The sequence below is a fragment of the Trifolium pratense genome, linkage group LG6, assembly GCF_020283565.1.
Source record: "Trifolium pratense cultivar HEN17-A07 linkage group LG6, ARS_RC_1.1, whole genome shotgun sequence".
Lineage (NCBI taxonomy): Eukaryota > Viridiplantae > Streptophyta > Magnoliopsida > Fabales > Fabaceae > Trifolium > Trifolium pratense.
The window spans coordinates 30,824,247-30,844,762 of record NC_060064.1 but is presented as its reverse complement, the minus strand read 5'-3'; the positions used below and the strand labels follow the sequence as shown (position 1 = coordinate 30,844,762).

General features: G+C 35.2%; 1 protein-coding gene and 3 pseudogenes across 1 annotated transcript; 1 reads left to right on the top strand and 3 right to left on the bottom strand.

Moving 5' to 3' along the window:
- Nucleotides 1-215: 215 nt before the first annotated feature.
- On the bottom strand, nucleotides 216-2,263 carry LOC123891469 (annotated as a pseudogene).
- A 2,145-nt stretch (nucleotides 2,264-4,408) lies between these two features.
- On the top strand, nucleotides 4,409-9,251 carry LOC123891460 (heat shock 70 kDa protein 18-like). The gene is made up of 2 exons (XM_045941333.1): nucleotides 4,409-4,737; nucleotides 7,234-9,251. The coding sequence occupies exons 1-2, from the start codon at nucleotides 4,524-4,526 to the stop codon at nucleotides 9,033-9,035; spliced, it is 2,016 nt and encodes a 671-aa protein (XP_045797289.1). The 5' UTR covers nucleotides 4,409-4,523; the 3' UTR covers nucleotides 9,036-9,251.
- Nucleotides 9,252-10,886: 1,635 nt separating this feature from the next.
- On the bottom strand, nucleotides 10,887-17,373 carry LOC123892092 (annotated as a pseudogene).
- A 911-nt stretch (nucleotides 17,374-18,284) lies between these two features.
- LOC123891462 lies at nucleotides 18,285-20,305 on the bottom strand (annotated as a pseudogene).
- Between the last annotated feature and the right edge of the window lie 211 nt (nucleotides 20,306-20,516).

Below are 20,516 nucleotides of genomic sequence, written 5' to 3'. Positions count from 1 at the left end.
TTGTTAGTAAGAAATGAGATCTATCATAGTAATCGCAGGAATTGGATCGAAATAATTACTAGTAACGTATACAGTAAACTTGAGCTCAATTCTGCTAACATTCAGGAACAAATATTTTATTCACGCGGAAGTTTACCAAAACCTAAAATTTCATATTTTACCAAAATACATAATCCAAGAAACAAAACAAACTTTTTGTCCAAAAAAAAAAAAGAAACAAAACAAACAGCTCCAAAATTTATTCACGAGGAAGTTGAAATTCATAAACAGAAATGAAATAACTAAATTGATCAATAAGAATCAGAATCACTATCACTTTATTAACCAAAATGTGTCATTATTCTCTTTTCCATCAATCAATTCTTTTGTCTTATATATTCAAAGCATTCATTTCTCTAACCTTCTCCATATGCTTCATGTCTTCAGACTTGAAGTGCTCAGCTTCCTTTATCATTCTTTCAATTTCTTCGCATGACAATCTTCCATTTTCATTCGTTATTGTAATATCTTTCTTATTACCACTGCTTTCTTCCTCAGCAGAGACGTTTAATATACCATCGGCATCTATAGTAAAGCATACCTGGAAAGGAAGTCCACGAGGTGCAAGACGAACAGGCAGATTAAACAAACCAAGCAGGTTGTTCTCACTCGCAATCACATTCTCACCCTCATAAACCTTAATTGGGACAACAGATTGGTTATCTTCGGCTGTCAAATAGTTTTTTGTTTTCTTAAAAGGAATGGAGGTGTTTCTAGGAATCACCACACTCATGACATCTCCTACTATGTCCGTACCAAGTGACAAAGGTGTAACATCTTGTAGCACCAAGTTTGGAACATTCTTAACGTCTTCACTGAGCAAAGCAGCCTGAACAGCTGCTCCATAAGCATCAGCTTCATCCGGATTGATGCTACTGCACAGTTCCTTCCCTTCAAAAAATTCCTGCAATAGCTGCTGCACTTTGGGAATCCTAGACGATCCACCAACAAGTACAACATCATCTATACTACTTTTGTCCATCTTTGCATCACTAAAACAACTCTTAACAGTCTCCAAACATTTTTCAAAGAGATCCATGTTCAGTTGCTCAAACTTGGCCCGACTGACTGACAAAGCGAAGTCAATTCCCTGGTATAGAGCGTCTATGTCAATCATAGCCTCAATATTAAATGACAATGTCCTTTTAGCCTTCTCAGAAGCAGTCCTCAACCTCCTAAGGGCCTTCGCGTTCCCACTGATGTCCACTGTATGCTTCCTCTTAAATTCCTTAACTAAATAGTTCACCATTCTGTTATCAAAGTCCTCTCCACCAAGATGTGTATCTCCTGATGTGACCTTTACTTCAAAGCTATTGCCCTTAAGTTTAAGAATGGACACATCAAAAGTGCCACCACCAAGATCAAAGATGAAGACATTTCGTTTTTCAACATTACTTTTTCTCTTCTGAAGGCCATATGCAAGTGCAGCAGCAGTAGGCTCATTGATTATCCGCATTACATTAAGTCCAGCAATAGCACATGCATCTTTTGTCGCTTTTCGTTGAGAATCGTTGAAATAAGCAGGCACAGTAACAACTACATTCTTGACAGATGACTCCAAAAACTTCTCTGCAATTTCACGCATCTTTATGAGGACTATAGAAGAGATTTCCTCAGCACAAAGGCGTTTTTCCTCACCCATATACTGAACAATAATCTGAGGGTTGTCATCGGTACCAGCAACAACCTTAAAAGGCCATAACTGTATATCATTCTGAACAACAGTATCACTATATTTCCTTCCAATCAACCTCTTTGCATCTGGAGCAAAATAAAAGTTTGTTTTGTTCTTATATAAGAACAGTAGAAAGACAATAATAATAACTATAAAATTTAAATTAATTTACAAACCATGCAGAAAATGAGAAGATCAATTACCAAAAATAGTGTTGTCCGGGTTTCGAGCGGCTTGATTTTTAGCAGCATCACCAATCAACCTTAGATCAGTAGTGAAAGCAACAAAAGAAGGTGTTATTCGGTTACCTTGATCATTGTGAATGATCTCTGCACGATTGTTTTGGCCCTGCCAAACTGCTACACATGAATAGGTTGTGCCAAGGTCAATTCCAATAGCTGGTCCTTTGTATTTTTTGGCCATTCTTTTTCAGGTGAACGAATATTGCTGCTTCTGATTCACACTTTAATTAGAAGATAAATGAATAAATATAGTTTCTGAATACTTTAGCTCTGGCTGGTTTTTAATAGATATAGATATATGTGGAATAAAATGGTCCTTATAAGGCCGTATGCATTTATTTATTACAATGAACATCTTCCTAGCTTGTTCGATAAACGAGTTGGCAGTAGTTGTTTTGATTTGTTTTGTTAATTAGTGCGTACACCGTTGTCAAACACGGAAGATTTTTTATTTTTTTTTTAATATTAGTACCGGTCCCATATATATAAGTCTTAATTCAACCAGTAAAAATGTTGAAATTTTTAGGCCATATGTCGTGACTCAGGTTCGAACCCGAGATTTCACAATTATTTGTAAGTTTAATTTAAGTGGATTACCACTTCATCTAAAACAAAAAAAACTCGTGCGATACATCTTATATAAAATTTAAATCAATAATCGAAGAGTTTGTAAATAATTAATTAATATATGAAATTTACTTATAAATTATTTTTTGAAGGAGTTTCACTTATAAATATAAACAATATATATAATCTCACAAAAATATGAGATTTATATAATTATCTTGCTTCAATAGGCTTAAATAATAGTAATAAGCAACAATGAAAAGAAGAAAAAAAAGGACATAACCACAACAAAACTGAGTTATTAACAAAATCATGGACTGGCTTGAGATATTAATTTAGTTAATGGTTTTTATAAAAAATATTCACATATCAGAGATTTATTTAAAAGTTTCTTATAAAGTCATAAACAAATTTAATTTTTTTTTTTTCCTTCTCTTTTCCATTTCTCTCCATGGTTTAAGTTCCCCCACAGGGCGTAATTGTCATGAAATTTCCTTTCTCTCATTTATATACTCTTTCCGATCACTATTATAAGCAAAATTAATATATTGAAAATTGATTTATTTTATTCATAATACTGACATTATTATTTTAGTTGATATTTTCTACACTTAATTAAAAAATAGCATATTTTTTATAATACTATATACATTATAAAAATATATAGGATACAAATTATTTCAAACTTCATCGTGTTATTACCAAAAATATCTTAAATACAATACTTGGAAAATAAAACAAATAAATTATGATCCTGAATGAACATATTCATTGGTAGAAGATTAACATTGCTTATTAATAAAATTATGATGGGCGAAACATCCGAATTTTTATACACGAGATTAGAGTTAAAAGTTCTTTAGATTATATAAGTGGCTAGACTCACACACTTGTAGATGTAGAGAAATAGTGAATGTGGGCTCAAAAGTCCCCCTAATAATGTGGCATTCTACCAACTAATTAAGTTATACTATGAGACCACCACGAGGATGAAAACTTCACAAGTTTTTTTTTTTTTTTGAACTGCAAAAGTATATTAAAAGAAAAAAAAATAAAAAAAATTCTCAATGTGAGAACAAGTAGGAGTACAAGTAGTAATGAATGTTTAATATAAATGATATAGGCTAAATTGCAGTTTTGGCCCCCCACGTTTCATAATTGTGTGATTTTGGCCCCCCACGTTTCAAATGTGCGATTTTGGCCCCCCACATTTCATAATTGTGTGATTTTGGCCCCCCATGTTTCAAATGTGCGATTTTGGTCCCCCACGTTTGCCCCCTTTTGCATTTCTTGGTCGCCGTTGACTATTTTGACCAAAAAATTGATGACATGGAATATTTTTTACACGTGTCTTAATTGTATTGGCCAACCAAAATTTATTATTATTTTTTAAAAAAAAAGGATAGGTCACGTGAAACCAATATAGCATAATCAATTCTTGAAATTAATTTATACTAACGGTGCGTAGTCTTTAAACTCTTCTCTTCGGTCACTATTATATCAAATTGACATTTTAAATACATTGAAAATTGATTTATTTTTGACAAAATTACACCGCAGATTTTTTTTTTTTTGTAACTCTTTGATCTTTTATCTTTTTATTTTTAACACTTTAGTCCTTTATTTTTTATAAATAAATAAGATAAGGATCAAAGTGTTACAAGACATGTCACATTCATAATGATGTGTCAACACATTATTAGATACATGTGTATACAATTTTAGGGTGATGATACGCAACAATTTCAAATTTACTTTTATAATAATAGTGATCAAAAGAGAGTATAATTATAATTGCCATTATAAAAAAAAACTGTCCTTGAAGTAGACCCAAATGTCAAGCAGCCAAAAACGTACTCAGTCAAACTAAATGTCAAGCAGCCAAAGACGTACTTGGGGACCTTTTTATATTAATATGGGTTACTGTGCTCTTTCAAAAAATCACATTATATCAAAACAATTAGAAAACAATTTGACGTGAGTGACTGTAAAAAAGAAAAATGGCAGGAGAAGGAAAGAAAGTGGCAATAGGAATAGACCTAGGAACAACCTATTCTTGTGTTGCTGTGTGGAAGAATGATAATATAGAGATCATAGTGAACGATCAAGGGAGCAGAATAACACCTTCTTATGTTGCATTCAAGGACTCTCAAAGGATGATTGGTGATTCTGCTTTCAACGTGGCTGCTTCCAACCCAACCAACACTGTATTCGGTAAAAGTTTCTAAGATTTTTATCAAGTAGTTAAAAGTTTCATCCTTAAAATAAATAAATAGGATGTCTAGATTTGATTCCAGACCCTTCCATATATGTAACTAATTAAGATCATGCTTTCTTAAGCTCGTTTGTTAAATAAAGACATATTTGCTAACTGTTATTTTATTGTGAGCTTATAGTTTATTTTTCAGAAATTATTTCGTGTTGAAATTATGACTCTATTCGTTATGCAAATGTTCGCGATATCAAGCATTTCCTTTTTTAAAATACTCTTGCGTTTTTGTTGCCCTTGTTCGCTGGGTGAGTGAATTTTTATTGAGATATATCAAAATTAACGGTTTGAGTATTTTTTTTATATGCCGTTAGTTTTTATGTGTCGCAATAGCATATCAAATGATTTTGTATTTGTCTGAAATTTTACACAAATGATCTATATGATATAAACTTTCAATCCAACAGTGGATTTTATAAAATTTATATCGATTAAAACGTTATTGAGAAGTGTAACATTTGGTGTCATTTGATCCTAACCCATATATAGAGTAACATTATTTAAATATTACATCGGTATAATTTGATCTATATATATATATATATATATATATATATATATATATATATATATATATATATATATGGGGGCTGCTAATTTAGACCCAGTTGGGTCTAAATTAGCAAGGTGCACCTTTTGAGTTGGACAAAAATACGCTTTCTTTTTTTTAAAAAAAAAAAAAAATATATTGGCGCTGATCCAGTGTCGCGCGCCTACCGCAGGACCACCGTTACAGACCGTTGATTTCCATCAAACGGCCAAAAGATGATCTCATCATGGCTGTCGGATCAATCAGACAGTCCAGATCATCCATCTCCATGATAAGCCAGCGCGTGCACCACACTAGATCTGCGCCTGGAGAGAGAAAATTTCATTTTAAAAAAGCAGGACACGTGTCAACTGCTGGGTGGTTGGCGTGTTTTTTTTTTCATTTAATACTTTAAACTCAATTATTTCGTTGTAAATTAATTTTTTATTTTTTTATTTTTATACCAAAATTCATAATTTTTTTTTGTCTACAAATAGAGACTTGGTTCGTTTGATTTGGACACAAAAAAAAAAACTCAATTTTTCACTACATTTAATTATCTTTATATAATACTGTGAAACCATTTAGCTGGTAGAATGGTTTCACAGTATATAACTCTCTGAAACCATTTTACTGGTAGAATGGTTTCAGTGAGTAATTTCTTAATTGTTTGCTTCTGAAACCATTTAGCTGGTACAATGGTTTCAGAGCGTTGTACTTTGAAACCATTTCACTAATAGAATGGTTTCAGGGGAGTTGATTTTTAATTGTTTGCTTCTGAAACCATTTTACTGCTAGAATGGTTTCACAGTATAACTCTCTGAAACCATTCTTCCAGCTAAATGGTTTCAGAAGCAAACAATAGTTTTTAATTACCGTTTTATCTCATTTAATTAACGAAAAATAGTTTCAGGTCTCAAAAAATTTCATAAAATATACCAAAAGTTCCAGAATATTATCTAATATTTTATTAGAAACAAATAAAAAAACAATTGGTTTCAGAGTACAAATCTATGAAATTATTATTATTATTTGTTAAATGGTTTTAAATAATCAGCGGAATTTGTGAAAATAATTTCATGACTTGAACTAGGGAGAGTGAGGTACACAAGAGGGTTCTAAATAATTCATAGTACTTTACATAAAATTTTGGAAATTTTTTATGGAATTTTAATATTTTTAATTACCTTTTTACTCATTTAATTAACTAAAAATAGTTTCGGGTCTCCAAAAATTTCATACAATATACCAAAATTTCCAGAATATTATCTACTATTTTATTATGAAAAAATAAAAAAAAAATAGAGCCTCCCTGAGGCCGCACGCGCCACCACGCGCCGCCGGTGAGAGTGGGCGTGGGCGACGCGCACTGTCATCGTCCCTCCCACCCGTTTTAGGCAGAAACGGGTCGTGCGACCCGGTTTTTGACCCGGTTCGATCTCCCTCAATACTCAACGAAACTCGACGTTCCTTATATGGATTTTGATCGTTTTTCAATTTTACAAAGGTTTCCGGTATTAGTTTTTGAAATCGGCGTTCGATTCGCACGTAAAATGAGGTCGAAATTTGGAAGAAATTTAAAAAATGTAATAGTTGTTCTATTGTTTCAAAAAAAAAAAAAAAGGTATTTTTATGATGCAAATTACATACATGCCCCAGTTGCTCTATTGTTTCAAAAAAAAAAAAAAAAGGTATTTTTGTCCAACTCAAAAGGTGCACCTTGCTAACTTAGACCTAACTAGGGTCTAAGTTAGAAAACCCCTATATATATATATATATATATATATATATATATATATATATATATATATATATATATATATATTGGTATTATCATTTTTATATTTTTAATTATTCGTATACAAAGAAATCATCAAATGATTTAACATTTTGTTTCATGTTTGATTTGTAGATGCAAAGAGGCTAATTGGTAGGAAGTTTAGCGACCCCATAGTTCAGAGTGATATGAAGTTATGGCCATTCAAAGTAAATAGTGGCCTCGATGACAAACCCATGATTGTCGTCAATTACAATGACGAGGAAAAGCATTTTTCTGCTGAGGAAATTTCATCCATGGTATTGACAAAAATGCGTGAGATTGCTGAATCTTACCTTAGATCAACAGTGAATGATGTTGTTATAACTGTGCCTGCTTACTTCAATAACTCACAAAGACAAGCTACTAGAGATGCAGGTGTTATTGCAGGCCTTAACGTTATGCGAATACTCAATGAGCCTACTGCAGCAGCAATTGCATATGGCCTTGGCAAGAAACCATTTCATTCTGGACCTAGACATGTCTTCATTTTTGATTTAGGCGGTGGTACATTGGATGTATCTGTTCTCACATTTGAGAAAGAAAATATCCATATTAAGGCCATTGGCGGAGACACCCACCTCGGGGGACAAGACTTTGATTATACAATGGTGACCTATTTCATGAAGGAGTTCCTGAGGAAGCATAAGATTGATATTAGTGGAGACCCAAGAGCCCTTAGGAGGTTGAAATCTGCTTGTGAAAAAGCAAAGAGATTACTTTCTTCCAATACTGAGACCACCATTGAGATAGATTGTTTAAAAGATTGTATAGATCTATGCTTACCAATTAGTCGTGCAAGGTTTGAGGAACTCAACAAGAATCACTTCAACAAGTGCATGGAGATTGTAGAAAAGTGTCTAATAGATAGCAAGATGGACAAGAGCAGAATTCATGATGTTGTCCTTGTTGGTGGATCTACAAGGATCGTAAAAGTGCAACAACTACTGAGTGATTTCTTTGAAGGGAAGGAATTATGCAATAGCATCAATGTCGATGAGGTGGTTGCATATGGTGCCGCTGTCCATGCTTCTATGTTGAGTGGGGAAATTAGCGAAAAGGTTCAAGATTTGAAATTGAGGGAGGTCATTCCTTTGTCCCTTGGATTGGAAGTAATTGGAGGAATCATGAAAATAATGATTCCTAGGAATACCATATTTCCTATAAACATGGAAGAAGTATTCACCACACATTTCCACAACCAAATCAATATTGGTATTAATGTTTATGAGGGTGAGAGGCAAATGATCAGGGACAACAACTTGCTTGGAACATTTACGTTCAAAATTCCTCCAGTTCCGGCAGGTGTTCCTCAAATCAAGATCAACTTTCAAATTAATGATGATGGCATCTTACACGTCTCTACCACGGAAGAAATTCTTGGAGTTAATAAGAAGGTTAAAATAATAAGTGACAAGGAAAGACTATCAAAGGAGGACATTGAGAGAATGATCAAAGAAGCTGAGGAGTACAGGGAAGAGGACCAAAGGTATAAGAAGAAGGTAGAAGCAAGAAATGCACTGCAGAAGTATGCATACAACATGCGTAATGCCATAAATGATAAGGAGATTAGTTTGAAGCTTTCATCAAATGAAAAGAAAGAGATAGATGAAAAAATTGATTTGGTTTTAATGTGGCTTGATGTCAATGTGGTTGCAGAACAACACGATTTTGAGAAATTTCGAAGACTTCTTTCAAGTGTGTTTGATCCAATTATTATGAAGATGATAAAAGATGACGTGGGGAGTAGTGTGCAGCAAGGTACTGTTGTTAAAAATAAAAAGAAGCGCCGTTGGTTCTTATTATTAGCAAAATATACTTTGCAGATAGTGTATACAGCTGCAACAGGTGACATCACCGGAATAACTTCTTCTATAGTTGGTGAGTTTGTCAAATAGTTAAAACATTATGTGATATATTTATAATGCAAATAGAATAAAAAAAAAATATGTTTTGAGTGTACTGTAGAAACTGTAAGTTTAATTGTTGGATTTTCTTTTGGATGTATGCGGCGCCTTTATGTTTGCATTAACTATTTCCCTTCTGTAACTTGTGTGGAAATTATGCTATATATGTTTATTAGTAATAACAGTCCATGTATTTTGTATGTGCTACAATGGGTCTCCAAATATGCCTTTGCGTGTTTCGTCTTGTAATAATTGTTAAGAAAGTGAAATTGCATTGTGAAAGATAAAAGAATTATTATTACTTTGACCAATCTGTAACACAGAGCTATATATAGTGATCAAATCCAAAAAGTAAAGCGCGGGAAAAGTAGTTATAGTTACAATAAATTGAAAGACAGTTACAACTACATGGCTAGTTACTTCTTCTGCAAGTTACTTCAAATTTTCTTTATTTTTCACTTTAACACCCTTCCATAAGTTTACCAATGGAAAATGTTGCTCATGTTCAACTTAGAATGTTGGGCCTAGAATGTTGCTAATGTTCAACTTAAAACTTTGTTTGTCCTCAAACAAAAGTCTTCAAAAGTTAAAAACTTCAAATGTTTGTTCAACATATATACTTAATCTATCAATCAATCAGTGAATGTTTGCTTAGTTAAAAAATGTGAATATTGCTTAATGGTGAGAAGCAGGAAGAAACATACGTGTTTGTGGACATGTTGAAGGAGCATTGAATCTTTAAGGGTATTTTGACAGCAGTGTTCTTGGTCTGCAAGATGAAATTTTTATTTTTGGATATGTTGACATTTGGTATCATCTAACGTTCGTTAGTTGAAATCACCGGGAAAGCCTATACTCTTACTCTCAGACTAATCAATATGGTTTAGCAGATAAACTACCTATACATGGAATCGATGCAGACAAAAATAATTACTAAGTAATCGCAGGAAACGTTTATTATACCTGCAAGGACATGAGATCTAATATAGTAATTGCAGGAATTGGATTGAAATAATTACTAGTAATGTATATACTAAACTTGAGCTCAAATCTGCTAACATTCGGGAACAAATAAGATCAGAAGAACCAAAGCCGAAATATCATATAAATAAATAAATAGTGAAGTATTCTGTAATAGTGAAATACAGTTGTCTACATAAGTAGTTCTAATAACATTTCTGGTTGGAATCACCGTGAAAGGCTATACTTACTCTCAGATTAATCAATTTGGTTTAGCAGATATTCCAATCAAGATAAACAACCTATACATGGAATTGTGCAAACAAAAATAATTACTAAGTAATTGCATGAAATTAACGTTTATTACACCTGCAAGGACATGAGATCTAACATAGTAATTTCAGGAATTCGATCTAAATAATTATACTCCTATACAGTAAACTTGAGCCTATCAAATTTCTATGATTAAAATTACACCTCATTCGCCAGTCTCGCACTATGCGATTAAAATTATACTTATTTTGTATCTGATATCATTAATATTGTACTATTTCATAAAGATTTCGGTGTATTTCACACTTAAGCTCAAATCTGCTAACATTCAGGAACAAATAAGATTAAAAGAACTAAAACCGAAATTTCACAATTTATCAAAATGCATAATCCAAGAAACAAAACAAACAGCTCCAACATTACATACATGAGGAAGCTGAAATTCATAAACCGAAATGAAATAACTAAATATTGATGAATAAGGATCAGAATCACTTTATTCACCAGAGTAACCAATCTTGAATTTGTTCAAAGCAGATTCAAATGTGCGCTTAATCTCCCTCAAACAGTCCACAAACACAAATGTGTCATTTTTCTCATTTCCATCAATCAATTCTTACCCTTTATCATTGCAGAACTGATCATCACTATGTCTACAAGAGTGAGCTTGGAAGCTACACTTTTATCTTTCATAACTTTCTTCATATCATAAAGATAATCATCCAAAGCATTCACGGCTCTAACCTTCTTTACATGCTTCATGTCTTCAGACTTGAAGTGTTCAGCTTCTTTTATCATTCTCTCAATTTCTTCCCGTGACAGTCTCCCCTTTTCGTTCGTTATTGTAATATCTTTCTTGTTACCGCTGCTTTCTTCCTCAGCAGAGACATATAATATACCATCAGCATCTATAGTAAAGCATACCTGCAAGGGAAGTCCACGAGGTGCACAACGAACAGGAAGATCAAACAAACCAAGCAGGTTGTTCTCACTCGCAATCATTCTCTCACCCTCATAAACCTTGATTGGGACAGAAGATTGGTTATCTTTAACTGTAGTATACGTTTGTGTCTTCTTATTAGGAATGGAGGTGTTCTAGGAATCACCACACTCATAATATCGCCATGCCTTGAGATACCAAGTGACAAAGGGGTAACATCTTGCAGCACCAAGTTTGGAACATTCTTATAATTAACGTCTTCACTGAGCAAAGCAGCCTGAACAGCGGCTCCATAAGCAACAGCCTCATCCGGATTTATGCTACTGTACAGATCCTTCTCTTCAAAAAATTCCTGCAATAGCTGCTGCACTTTGGGAATCCTAGAAGATCCACCAACAAGTACAACATCATCTATATGACTTTTGTTCATCTTAGCATGACTAAAACAATTCTTAACGGTCTCCAAACATTTTTCAAAGAGATCCATGTTCAGTTGCTCAAATTTGGCCCGAGTGAACAACAAATGGAAGTCAATTCCCTCGTATAGAGCATCTATGTCAATTATTGCCTCAGTGTCAAATGAAAGTGTCCTTTTAGCCCTCTCGCAAGCAGTTCTCAACCTCCTTAGTGCCCTTGAGTTCCCACTAATATCTACTTTATATTTTTTTCTTAAACTCCTTCACTAAATGATTCACCATTCTGTTATCAAAGTCCTCTCTTACAAGGTGAGTATCTCCGGCTGTGGCTTTTACATTAAAGTTATCATTTATAAGTGTGAGAAGAGACACATCGAAATTCCACCTCCAAGATCAAATATGAACACATTTCTTTTTCCAACATGATCTGCTCTTTTCTGAAGGCCGTATGCAAGGACAGCTGCAGTTGGTTCATTGATTATCCGCATTACATTGAGGCCAGCAATAAGACCAGCATCTTTGGTGGCTTTTCTCTGAGATTCATTGAAATAAGCAGGCACGGTAACAACTGTTGGAAGGAAGCTTTAATAGGTGGAGAAAGTGTTTAAGTATTTGAGAGAGGATATGAAACTTGTTGGAGGGGAATGCTACTTATATTATTGAGTGTTTGTAATTTTTTTGCTTGATACAAACTCAAGTTCATCACCTCTATTTATACTAGTGGCATCCCTAAATCAATGACTAGGATTTTGCCACCACAAAGTTGATCTAATGGCTATAAACTACTCTCTAGAATTTTCCCTACTATTCTACATAAATCTTAACTTATCCTTATTTTCTAGAGAGCTCCATGGATTTCTCTAGAATAAGCTTCTAGAAATTGGACTTACTACATTACAAATTTGGGCTTAAAACTCCCAAGGCCCAAAACTAACAAACCCAAAATCAATTTACATATTCAACACCCCCCCTTAAACTTGATTTTGCTACTCCAAGTAAATATCTTAATTTGACAAAGTGTTCACGCTTGAGAGGTTTGGTGAAGATATCAGCTACTTGGTCATCTGTCTTCACGTACTCCAACTTCACATCATTGTTAGAAACACACTCTCTAATATAGTGGTAGCGTGTGTCAATGTGCTTACTTCGATCATCCACGTCTCCTCCCCAATCACTATCGCTATATCCAACGAGCTTATAATCATCAGAACCAGAGTAGTACAAGCCTAAGTTTGTTGTACCTTTGATGTAGCGAAGAATCCTCTTTGCTGCCTTCAGATGAGTTGTTGTTGGATGCTCCATGTATCGACTTACAACTCCGACTGCATACAAGATGTCAGGCCTCGTACATGTTAAATATCGTAAGCTTCCAACCAAGCTCTTAAAGAGTGATGGATCCACTATTTCTCCTTCCTCGTGCTTTGATAGCTTGATTCCACATTCTATTGGCGTGCTAACTGGGTTTGCATCATCCATCTTGAACTTCTTGAGTACCTCCTTAGCATAACCTTCCTGAGTGATTAGGATTCCATGATCCTCTTGTTTCACTTCAATGTCGAGATAGTAAGACATTAATCCAATGTCGGTCATCTCGAACTCCTTCGTCATCTCTTTCTTGAACTCTTCAAACATGGTTGGATTGTTCCCCGTGAAGATCAAGTCATCTACATATAAGCACACAATCAAAATATCTTCGTCTTGCGCTTTGATATAGAGTGCATGCTCATATGGGCATTTGATGAAGTTCTTATCTTGGAAATACTTGTCAATTCGAGCATTCCAAGCTCTTGGGGCTTGTTTCAACCCGTAGAGTGCCTTCTTTAGCTTCAAGACCTTTTCTTCTTCTCCCTTGACTTCGTAGCCTTGTGGTTGCTCAATGTAGACTTCTTCGTCAAGGACCCCATTTAAGAAGGCTGACTTGACATCCATTTGATGTATCTTCCACTTGTTTTGAGCTGCCAATGAAATGATTAGTCTAACAGTTTCTAATCGAGCAACTGGAGCGAATACCTCGTCATAGTCGATGCCGGCTCTTTGACTGTATCCTTTTGCCACCAATCTTGCCTTGTATCTTTCAACTTCTCCTTTGGAGTTCTTCTTTGCTTTATACACCCACTTTACACCGATCGTCTTGTGCCCTTTTGGAAGTGAGACCAACTCCCATGTTTCATTCTTCTTTATCGCTTTGATCTCTTCGTCCATGGCAGTTCTCCAAGTCTTCTTCTCAAATGCTTCTTGGAAATTCATGGGCTCGCAATCCGCAAATAGACAAAAAAGAGTAAGATTGTCTTGATTTTCGGTTACCTCGTAAATCTCTTGCAAACTTCTAAAGTGAGGAGTCTTTTCACTAGAGCTTTCTCCTTCTTCAGAACTCGGGGTTGGTGAAGCCGGCGGAGTAGCAAGATCTTCTCTTGATTCCTCTGGTTCCACATCATCTTCTTCAAATTGTGGAAAGAAGTTGTAGTCCTTATTACTCGTTTTCCAATCCCACTCTCCTTCTTCATCGAAAATGACATTTCGACTAATGATAGTCTTCCCCGTATCAGGATTATAGAGCTTATAGCCTTTGGAGTTGGCATCGTAACCAATGAAGATGTACTTTTCACTTTTGTCATCCAGTTTGCTTCTTTTCTCGTCCGGTATATGAGCGTGAGCTATGCTTCCAAAGACTCTTAGATGGGAAATTCCAGGCTTTCTTCCACTCCATGCTTCTTGTGGTGTTTTTCCCAACACGCTTCTTGTTGGAGAACGGTTTGATAGATAAACAGCGCACGCAACAGCTTCTGCCCATAGTTCCTTTGGTAGTCTCTTGCTCTTTAGCATGCTCCTCGCCATCTCAAGGATTGTCCTGTTCTTTCTCTCTACCACTGCATTTTGTTGAGGGGATCTTGGTACCGTCAATTGTCGTCGAATGCCATTGTCTTCACAATACTTAAGGAATTCGTTTGAAGTGAACTCTCCTCCTCGGTCGGATCTTATGGCTTTAATCACGAGGCCACTTTCCTTCTCAACCAAGGCTTTAAACTTTTTGAAGTTTTCAAACACTTCTGATTTCTCCTTCAAAAAGTATACCCATGTTTTTCTTGAAAAATCATCAATAAAGAGAAGGAAGTAGTTACTCTTACCGAGTGATCTTGGCTTGATCGGACCGCACACATCTGTATGTATGAGCTCCAACGGCTTTTGCGCTCTTGAGCTCGACTCCTTAGGGAAGCTCATTTTGAACTGCTTTCCAAGTAAACATCCTTCACATACTTGATTGGGGTGGTTGATGTAAGGCAACCCTCTGACCATTTCCTTCTTAGAGAGCAACTCTAATCCTCCGAAATTAAGATGCCCAAATCTAAGATGCCAAAGCCATGACTCTTCTTTGTAGCACATTTTGAGACATTGCGCAACATCATTTTGTATGTTGAGCACGAACATTCTATTTCTCGACATTGGCACCTTAGCAATGAACTTGTTTGAATGATCTCTTATAGAAAGATTATTATTCTTCAATTGAATGTCATAACCTTTCTCTAAGAGTTGTCCTAGACTCAAGATGTTGCTCTTCATGTTTGGCACATAGTAAACATTGGAAATAAATTGATGATCCCCATTTTTCAAACGGATGAGAACGTTTCCTTTACCTTTCACTGCCACTTTTGATTCATCTCCGAAAGCCACGTTCCCGTTCACTGATTCGTCTAACTCTACGAACATGCTTTTTCGCCCACACATATGGTTGCTTGCACCGCTATCAAGGTACCATTGATTATCTCCACCTCTTTCATTATCTTTGTGTGCCAACAATAATGTTCCATCTTCTTGGTTTATTTCTTCAACATAATTGGCCTTCTCTTCAACTCTATGATTTCCAGGAGCTCTACATTCGAAAGCATAATGCCCAAACTTCTCACAATTATAGCATTTAACCTGTGACTTATCGTACCTTGGTTTTGGAGATCCTCTCCCACGACCTCTTGATGAGATTTCTCCTCTTTGGTTGTTGTCATCATTAGGTCTCCAACCTCGTCCGCCTCCATATCCACGACCACGACCACGTTCTCGAGTGCCACCTCGTCTTTGGTTGCTTCGACCATGCTCTTCTCTAGGTGAATCGACTCGTGTCTTGAGTACTTGCTCCTCGATATCTTCCTTCTTCTTCTTCTTTTCCTCATAAGCTTGCAACGACCCAAGAAGCTGCTCCATTGTCATGTCCTCTAAATCTTTTGTCTCTTCGATGACGGTGACAATATGCTCAAACTTTGGATCTACCGATCTAAGAACTTTCTCCATAATTCTTACATCATCATACTTCTCTCCGTTTCTTTTTAGATTATTAGTAACCGTCAAAACTCTTGAGAAGTAATCAGAGATAAGTTCACCTTCTTTCATATGCAAAGCTTCAAACTCTCCTCTTAGTGTTTGAAGACGTACCTTCTTTACTTGATCGGCTCCCTTGTAAGAAGTTCGAAGTTTCTCCCATGCTTCTTTAGCCGTCGTTGCTCCCGAGACCTTCTCGAACGTGTCTTCATCTAATCCTTGATAGATTAGACAGAGAGCCTTCTTGTCTCTCTTCCTTGAGTCTCTCAAACTATCCTTTTGAGTTTGAGATAAAGTACCTTCATTCTCCGGGATTACAAGGCCTTTCTCGACTATCTCCCACACGTCGTGTGCGCCAAGGAGAGCCACCATTCTCAGACTCCAATTGTCGTAGTTGCTCTTTGTGAGCATCGGGACTTGGAGAGGAACACCATTATTCGCCATCTTTAGGAGGACCTTCAAGCTCTTGATACCACTTTGTTGGAAGGAAGCTTTAATAGGTGGAGAAAGTGTTTAAGTATTTGAGAGAGGATATGAAACTTGTTGGAGGGGAATGCTACTTATATTATTGAGTGTTTGTAATTTTTTTGCTTGATACAAACTCAAGTTCATCACCTCTATTTATACTAGTGGCATCCCTAAATCAATGACTAGGATTTTGCCACCACAAAGTTGATCTAATGGCTATAAACTACTCTCTAGAATTTTCCCTACTATTCTACATAAATCTTAACTTATCCTTATTTTCTAGAGAGCTCCATGGATTTCTCTAGAATAAGCTTCTAGAAATTGGACTTACTACATTACAAATTTGGGCTTAAAACTCCCAAGGCCCAAAACTAACAAACCCAAAATCAATTTACATATTCAACAACAACTGCATTCTTGACAGGTAACTCCAAAAATTTCACTGCAATCTCGCGCATCTTTGTCAGTACCATAGATGAGATTTCCTCGGAACAAAAGCGCTTTTCACCACCCTTATACTTGACAATGATCTCGGGTTTGTCATCAGTACCAGAAACAACCTTAAACAGCCACACAACAGTATGTCATTCTGAATAACAGAATCACTATATTTCCTTCCAATCAACCTCTTTGCATCTGCAGCAATAACAGTTTATTTTATTCTCTTGAAAGCTGAGCAAAAAAAATAGTAATCACTAAAAACATAATCTGTGAAAGCATGCAGAAGAGAAAAAGATAAATTACCAAAGACAGTGTTGATTGGATTAGAGGCAGCTTGAATATTGGCAGCATCACCAATCAACTTGTGATCATCTGTAAAAGCAACAAAAGAAGGAGTGGTTCTGTTCCCTTGTTCATTGTGGATAATCTCTGCGCGATTGTTTTGGCTCTGCCAAACTGCTACACATGAATAGGTTGTTCCAAGGTCAATTCCAATTGCTGGACCTTTGAATTTCTCGGCCATTCTCTTTCAAGTGATTGCTTGGTTTCTTTTGACAGCAGAATTAAGTGAATTCCTGTTGTGAAGAATAGTTCAAAACAAATCCTCAGAGACTACCATAAATTAGCATTCTAAATTCTTTATTTTGGTGTTGAAAGTATCGTTTAACAAATAATACTTCTTGTTTCGGGGTTCAGTACTTATAATTATTGCACTTTTCAAATTCATTGAATAACATATGAATCTTGTTTTATTAAAGATCAAGTATTAGATAGAGTACCTATTATAGCATGTATATTTATTTACATATTAAGCTAGATAAAGAATATGTACCTTTGATCTGTATGAATTGTGAGAGGTAACTTGTTAGTGAGAGCAACTGATATGGATACAATTGTGGGAAAAGGTTCTGCTTATTAGGATTAATTACTTAGGTTGATTAGGATTTACTATTATTTTATTTATTTTTAATAAGTTAGCATAATAGAATATTTGAATTTTAGCATTGTTGGGAGAATATTTAGTTAAACAAAATTTATCTATTAATTAGGATATAGTAAAAAAAAAACTATTAATTAGGATTATTATCATTTAAACTTAATGTCAAAAGATAAAATTCACAAGCATATTCTAGTAACTAAAAGTCATGCACATATAATATTCAATTTTGAAATGTTAATCATTAATAAAAATTATATTATGATCTTCAGGAATAAAAATTATATTATGTAAAATTTATAAAATAGTAGTACCATTTAGTGTATTTCAGTCTCAGTTTCAAATCTGCAACACTCAGGAACTAATATGATTAAAAGAAACAAGCCAGAAAGTTCAACTTTAATCAAAATACTTAATACAAAACAAAACAAACAGTTCCAACATCATACATGAATAAGCTGAAATTCATAAACAGAAATGATATAACTAAAAACTGATTAATCAGAATCGCTATCCTCGTCAGAGTAGCTTTTGTTAATCTTCTTCAAAGTAGATTCAAATGTGCTCTCAAGCTCTTTCAAAAAGTCCTCAAATACAAATGCATCTTGATTCTGTTTTCCTTCAATCAAACTCTTTCCCTTTATCATGGCAGAATTGATCTTCATTTTGTCTATTGGGGTAAGCATGGAAGTAACACTGTCATCCTTCATGACTTTCCTCATATTATAAAGATAATCATCCAAAGCATTCATTGCTTTAACCTTATTCATATGCTTAATGTCTTCAGCCATAAAGAACTCAGCTTCTTTTATCATTCTCTGAACATCATCGGTTGACAGCCTTCCCTCTTCATTTTTTATTGTAATTTCTTGCTTATTCCCACCAGTATCTTCCTTCGCGGAGACGTTTAAAATGCCATCAAGATCAATAGAAAAAGTTACTTTGACAGGAATATGGCCTCGAGGAGCAGGAGGAACTGCGAACTTAAACATACCCAACAAATTGTTCTCAGTAGCTTTCAATCTCTCACCCTCGTATACCTTAAACGCGATAGTGGATTGGTCATCTTCAACTGTAAAATAATCATTTGTATTCTTGACAGGAATGGAAGTATTTCTAGGAATCACCGCATCCATAACATCTCCTTTTATTAGTATACCTAGAGACAATGGGGTAACATCTCGCAAAACCAAGCTTGGTGACTTCCCAATGCCTTCAGAAAGCAAAGCTGCTTGAACGGCTGCACCATAAGCAACAGCCTCATCGGGATTGATGCTGGCAAAAAGGTCCTTCGACTTGAAAAAATCTTGCAATAGCTGTTGCACTTTTGGAATCCTAGAAGAGCCACCAACAAGGACAACATCATCGACACTACTCTTGTCAATCTTAGCATCACTGAGACAACTTTCAACAGTCTCCAAACACTTTTTAAAGAGGTCCACATTGAGTTGCTCAAATTTGGCCCTAGTGATTGATGAATGGAAATCAATACCCTCATAAATTGCATCTACCTCGATTGTGGCTTCAGTATCAAATGACAATGTCCGTTTTGCCCTCTCACATGCAGTTCTTAACCTTCTCAGAGCCCTCGAGTTCCTACTCATGTCCTTTTGATGCTTCGTCTTGAACTCCATAACAAAGTGGTTCACCATTCTATTATCAAAATCCTCACCTGGAGGTGAGTGTCTCCGGCAGTGGCCTTGACATCAAACACATTATTCTTAATTGTAAGAAGAGAAACATCAAAAGTTCCACCACCAAGATCAAATATAAAAATATTTCTCTCATCAACACAATCAGCTCTCTTTTGAAGGCCATAAGCAAGAGCAGCAGCAGTAGGTTCATTAATTATCCGCATTACATCGAGACCAGCAATGAGACCAGCATCTTTGGTGGCTTTTCGTTGAGAATCATTGAAATAAGCAGGCACAGTAACAACCGCATTCTTCACAGGTGACGCCAAATATTTCTCTGCAATCTCACGCATCTTTGTAAGGACCATAGATGAGATTTCCTCAGCACAAAATCGCTTTTCCTCACCCTTATAATTAACAAGGATCTGCGGTTTGTCATCAGTACCAGCAACAACCTTAAATGGCCACAACTTGATATCATTCTGAATAACAGAATCACTATATTTTCTTCCAATCAACCTCTTTGCATCTGCAACAATATAAGTGTATCTGATATATAAATTTTTTTGATCTCATTTTAGCATAGAAAATACTATAATAATATTAATAACTATAAATTACTAAAAATAAATAAATCATGCAAGAAGATAAAAAGAAAAATCACCAAAGATAGTGTTAGCTGGGTTAGAAGCAGCCTGATTCTTAGCAGCATCACCAATCAACCTCTGATCATCAGTGAAAGCAACAAAAGAAGGAGTAATTCTGTTTCCTTGTTCATTGTGAATAATCTCTGCACGGTTGTTTTGGCTCTGCCAAACTGCTACACATGAATAGGTTGTTCCAAGGTCAATTCCAATTGCAGGACCTGTGTATTTTTTTGCCATTTTTATCAAGTGGTTGAAAACTGTTTTAGAGAATAAATCAAAATTCAGAGATATTCTTGAATTTTTCAGTTTGGTTAGATTTTATGCATTTGGAGTATTAAAGCTTTACGGTATCTTGATTCATTCCATAAAGTGAAATTAATTTAGTGACTTCTCGGTATACTCAATTCTTCGTATCATGCATAATGTCATAATTTGCACAGAAAACGAA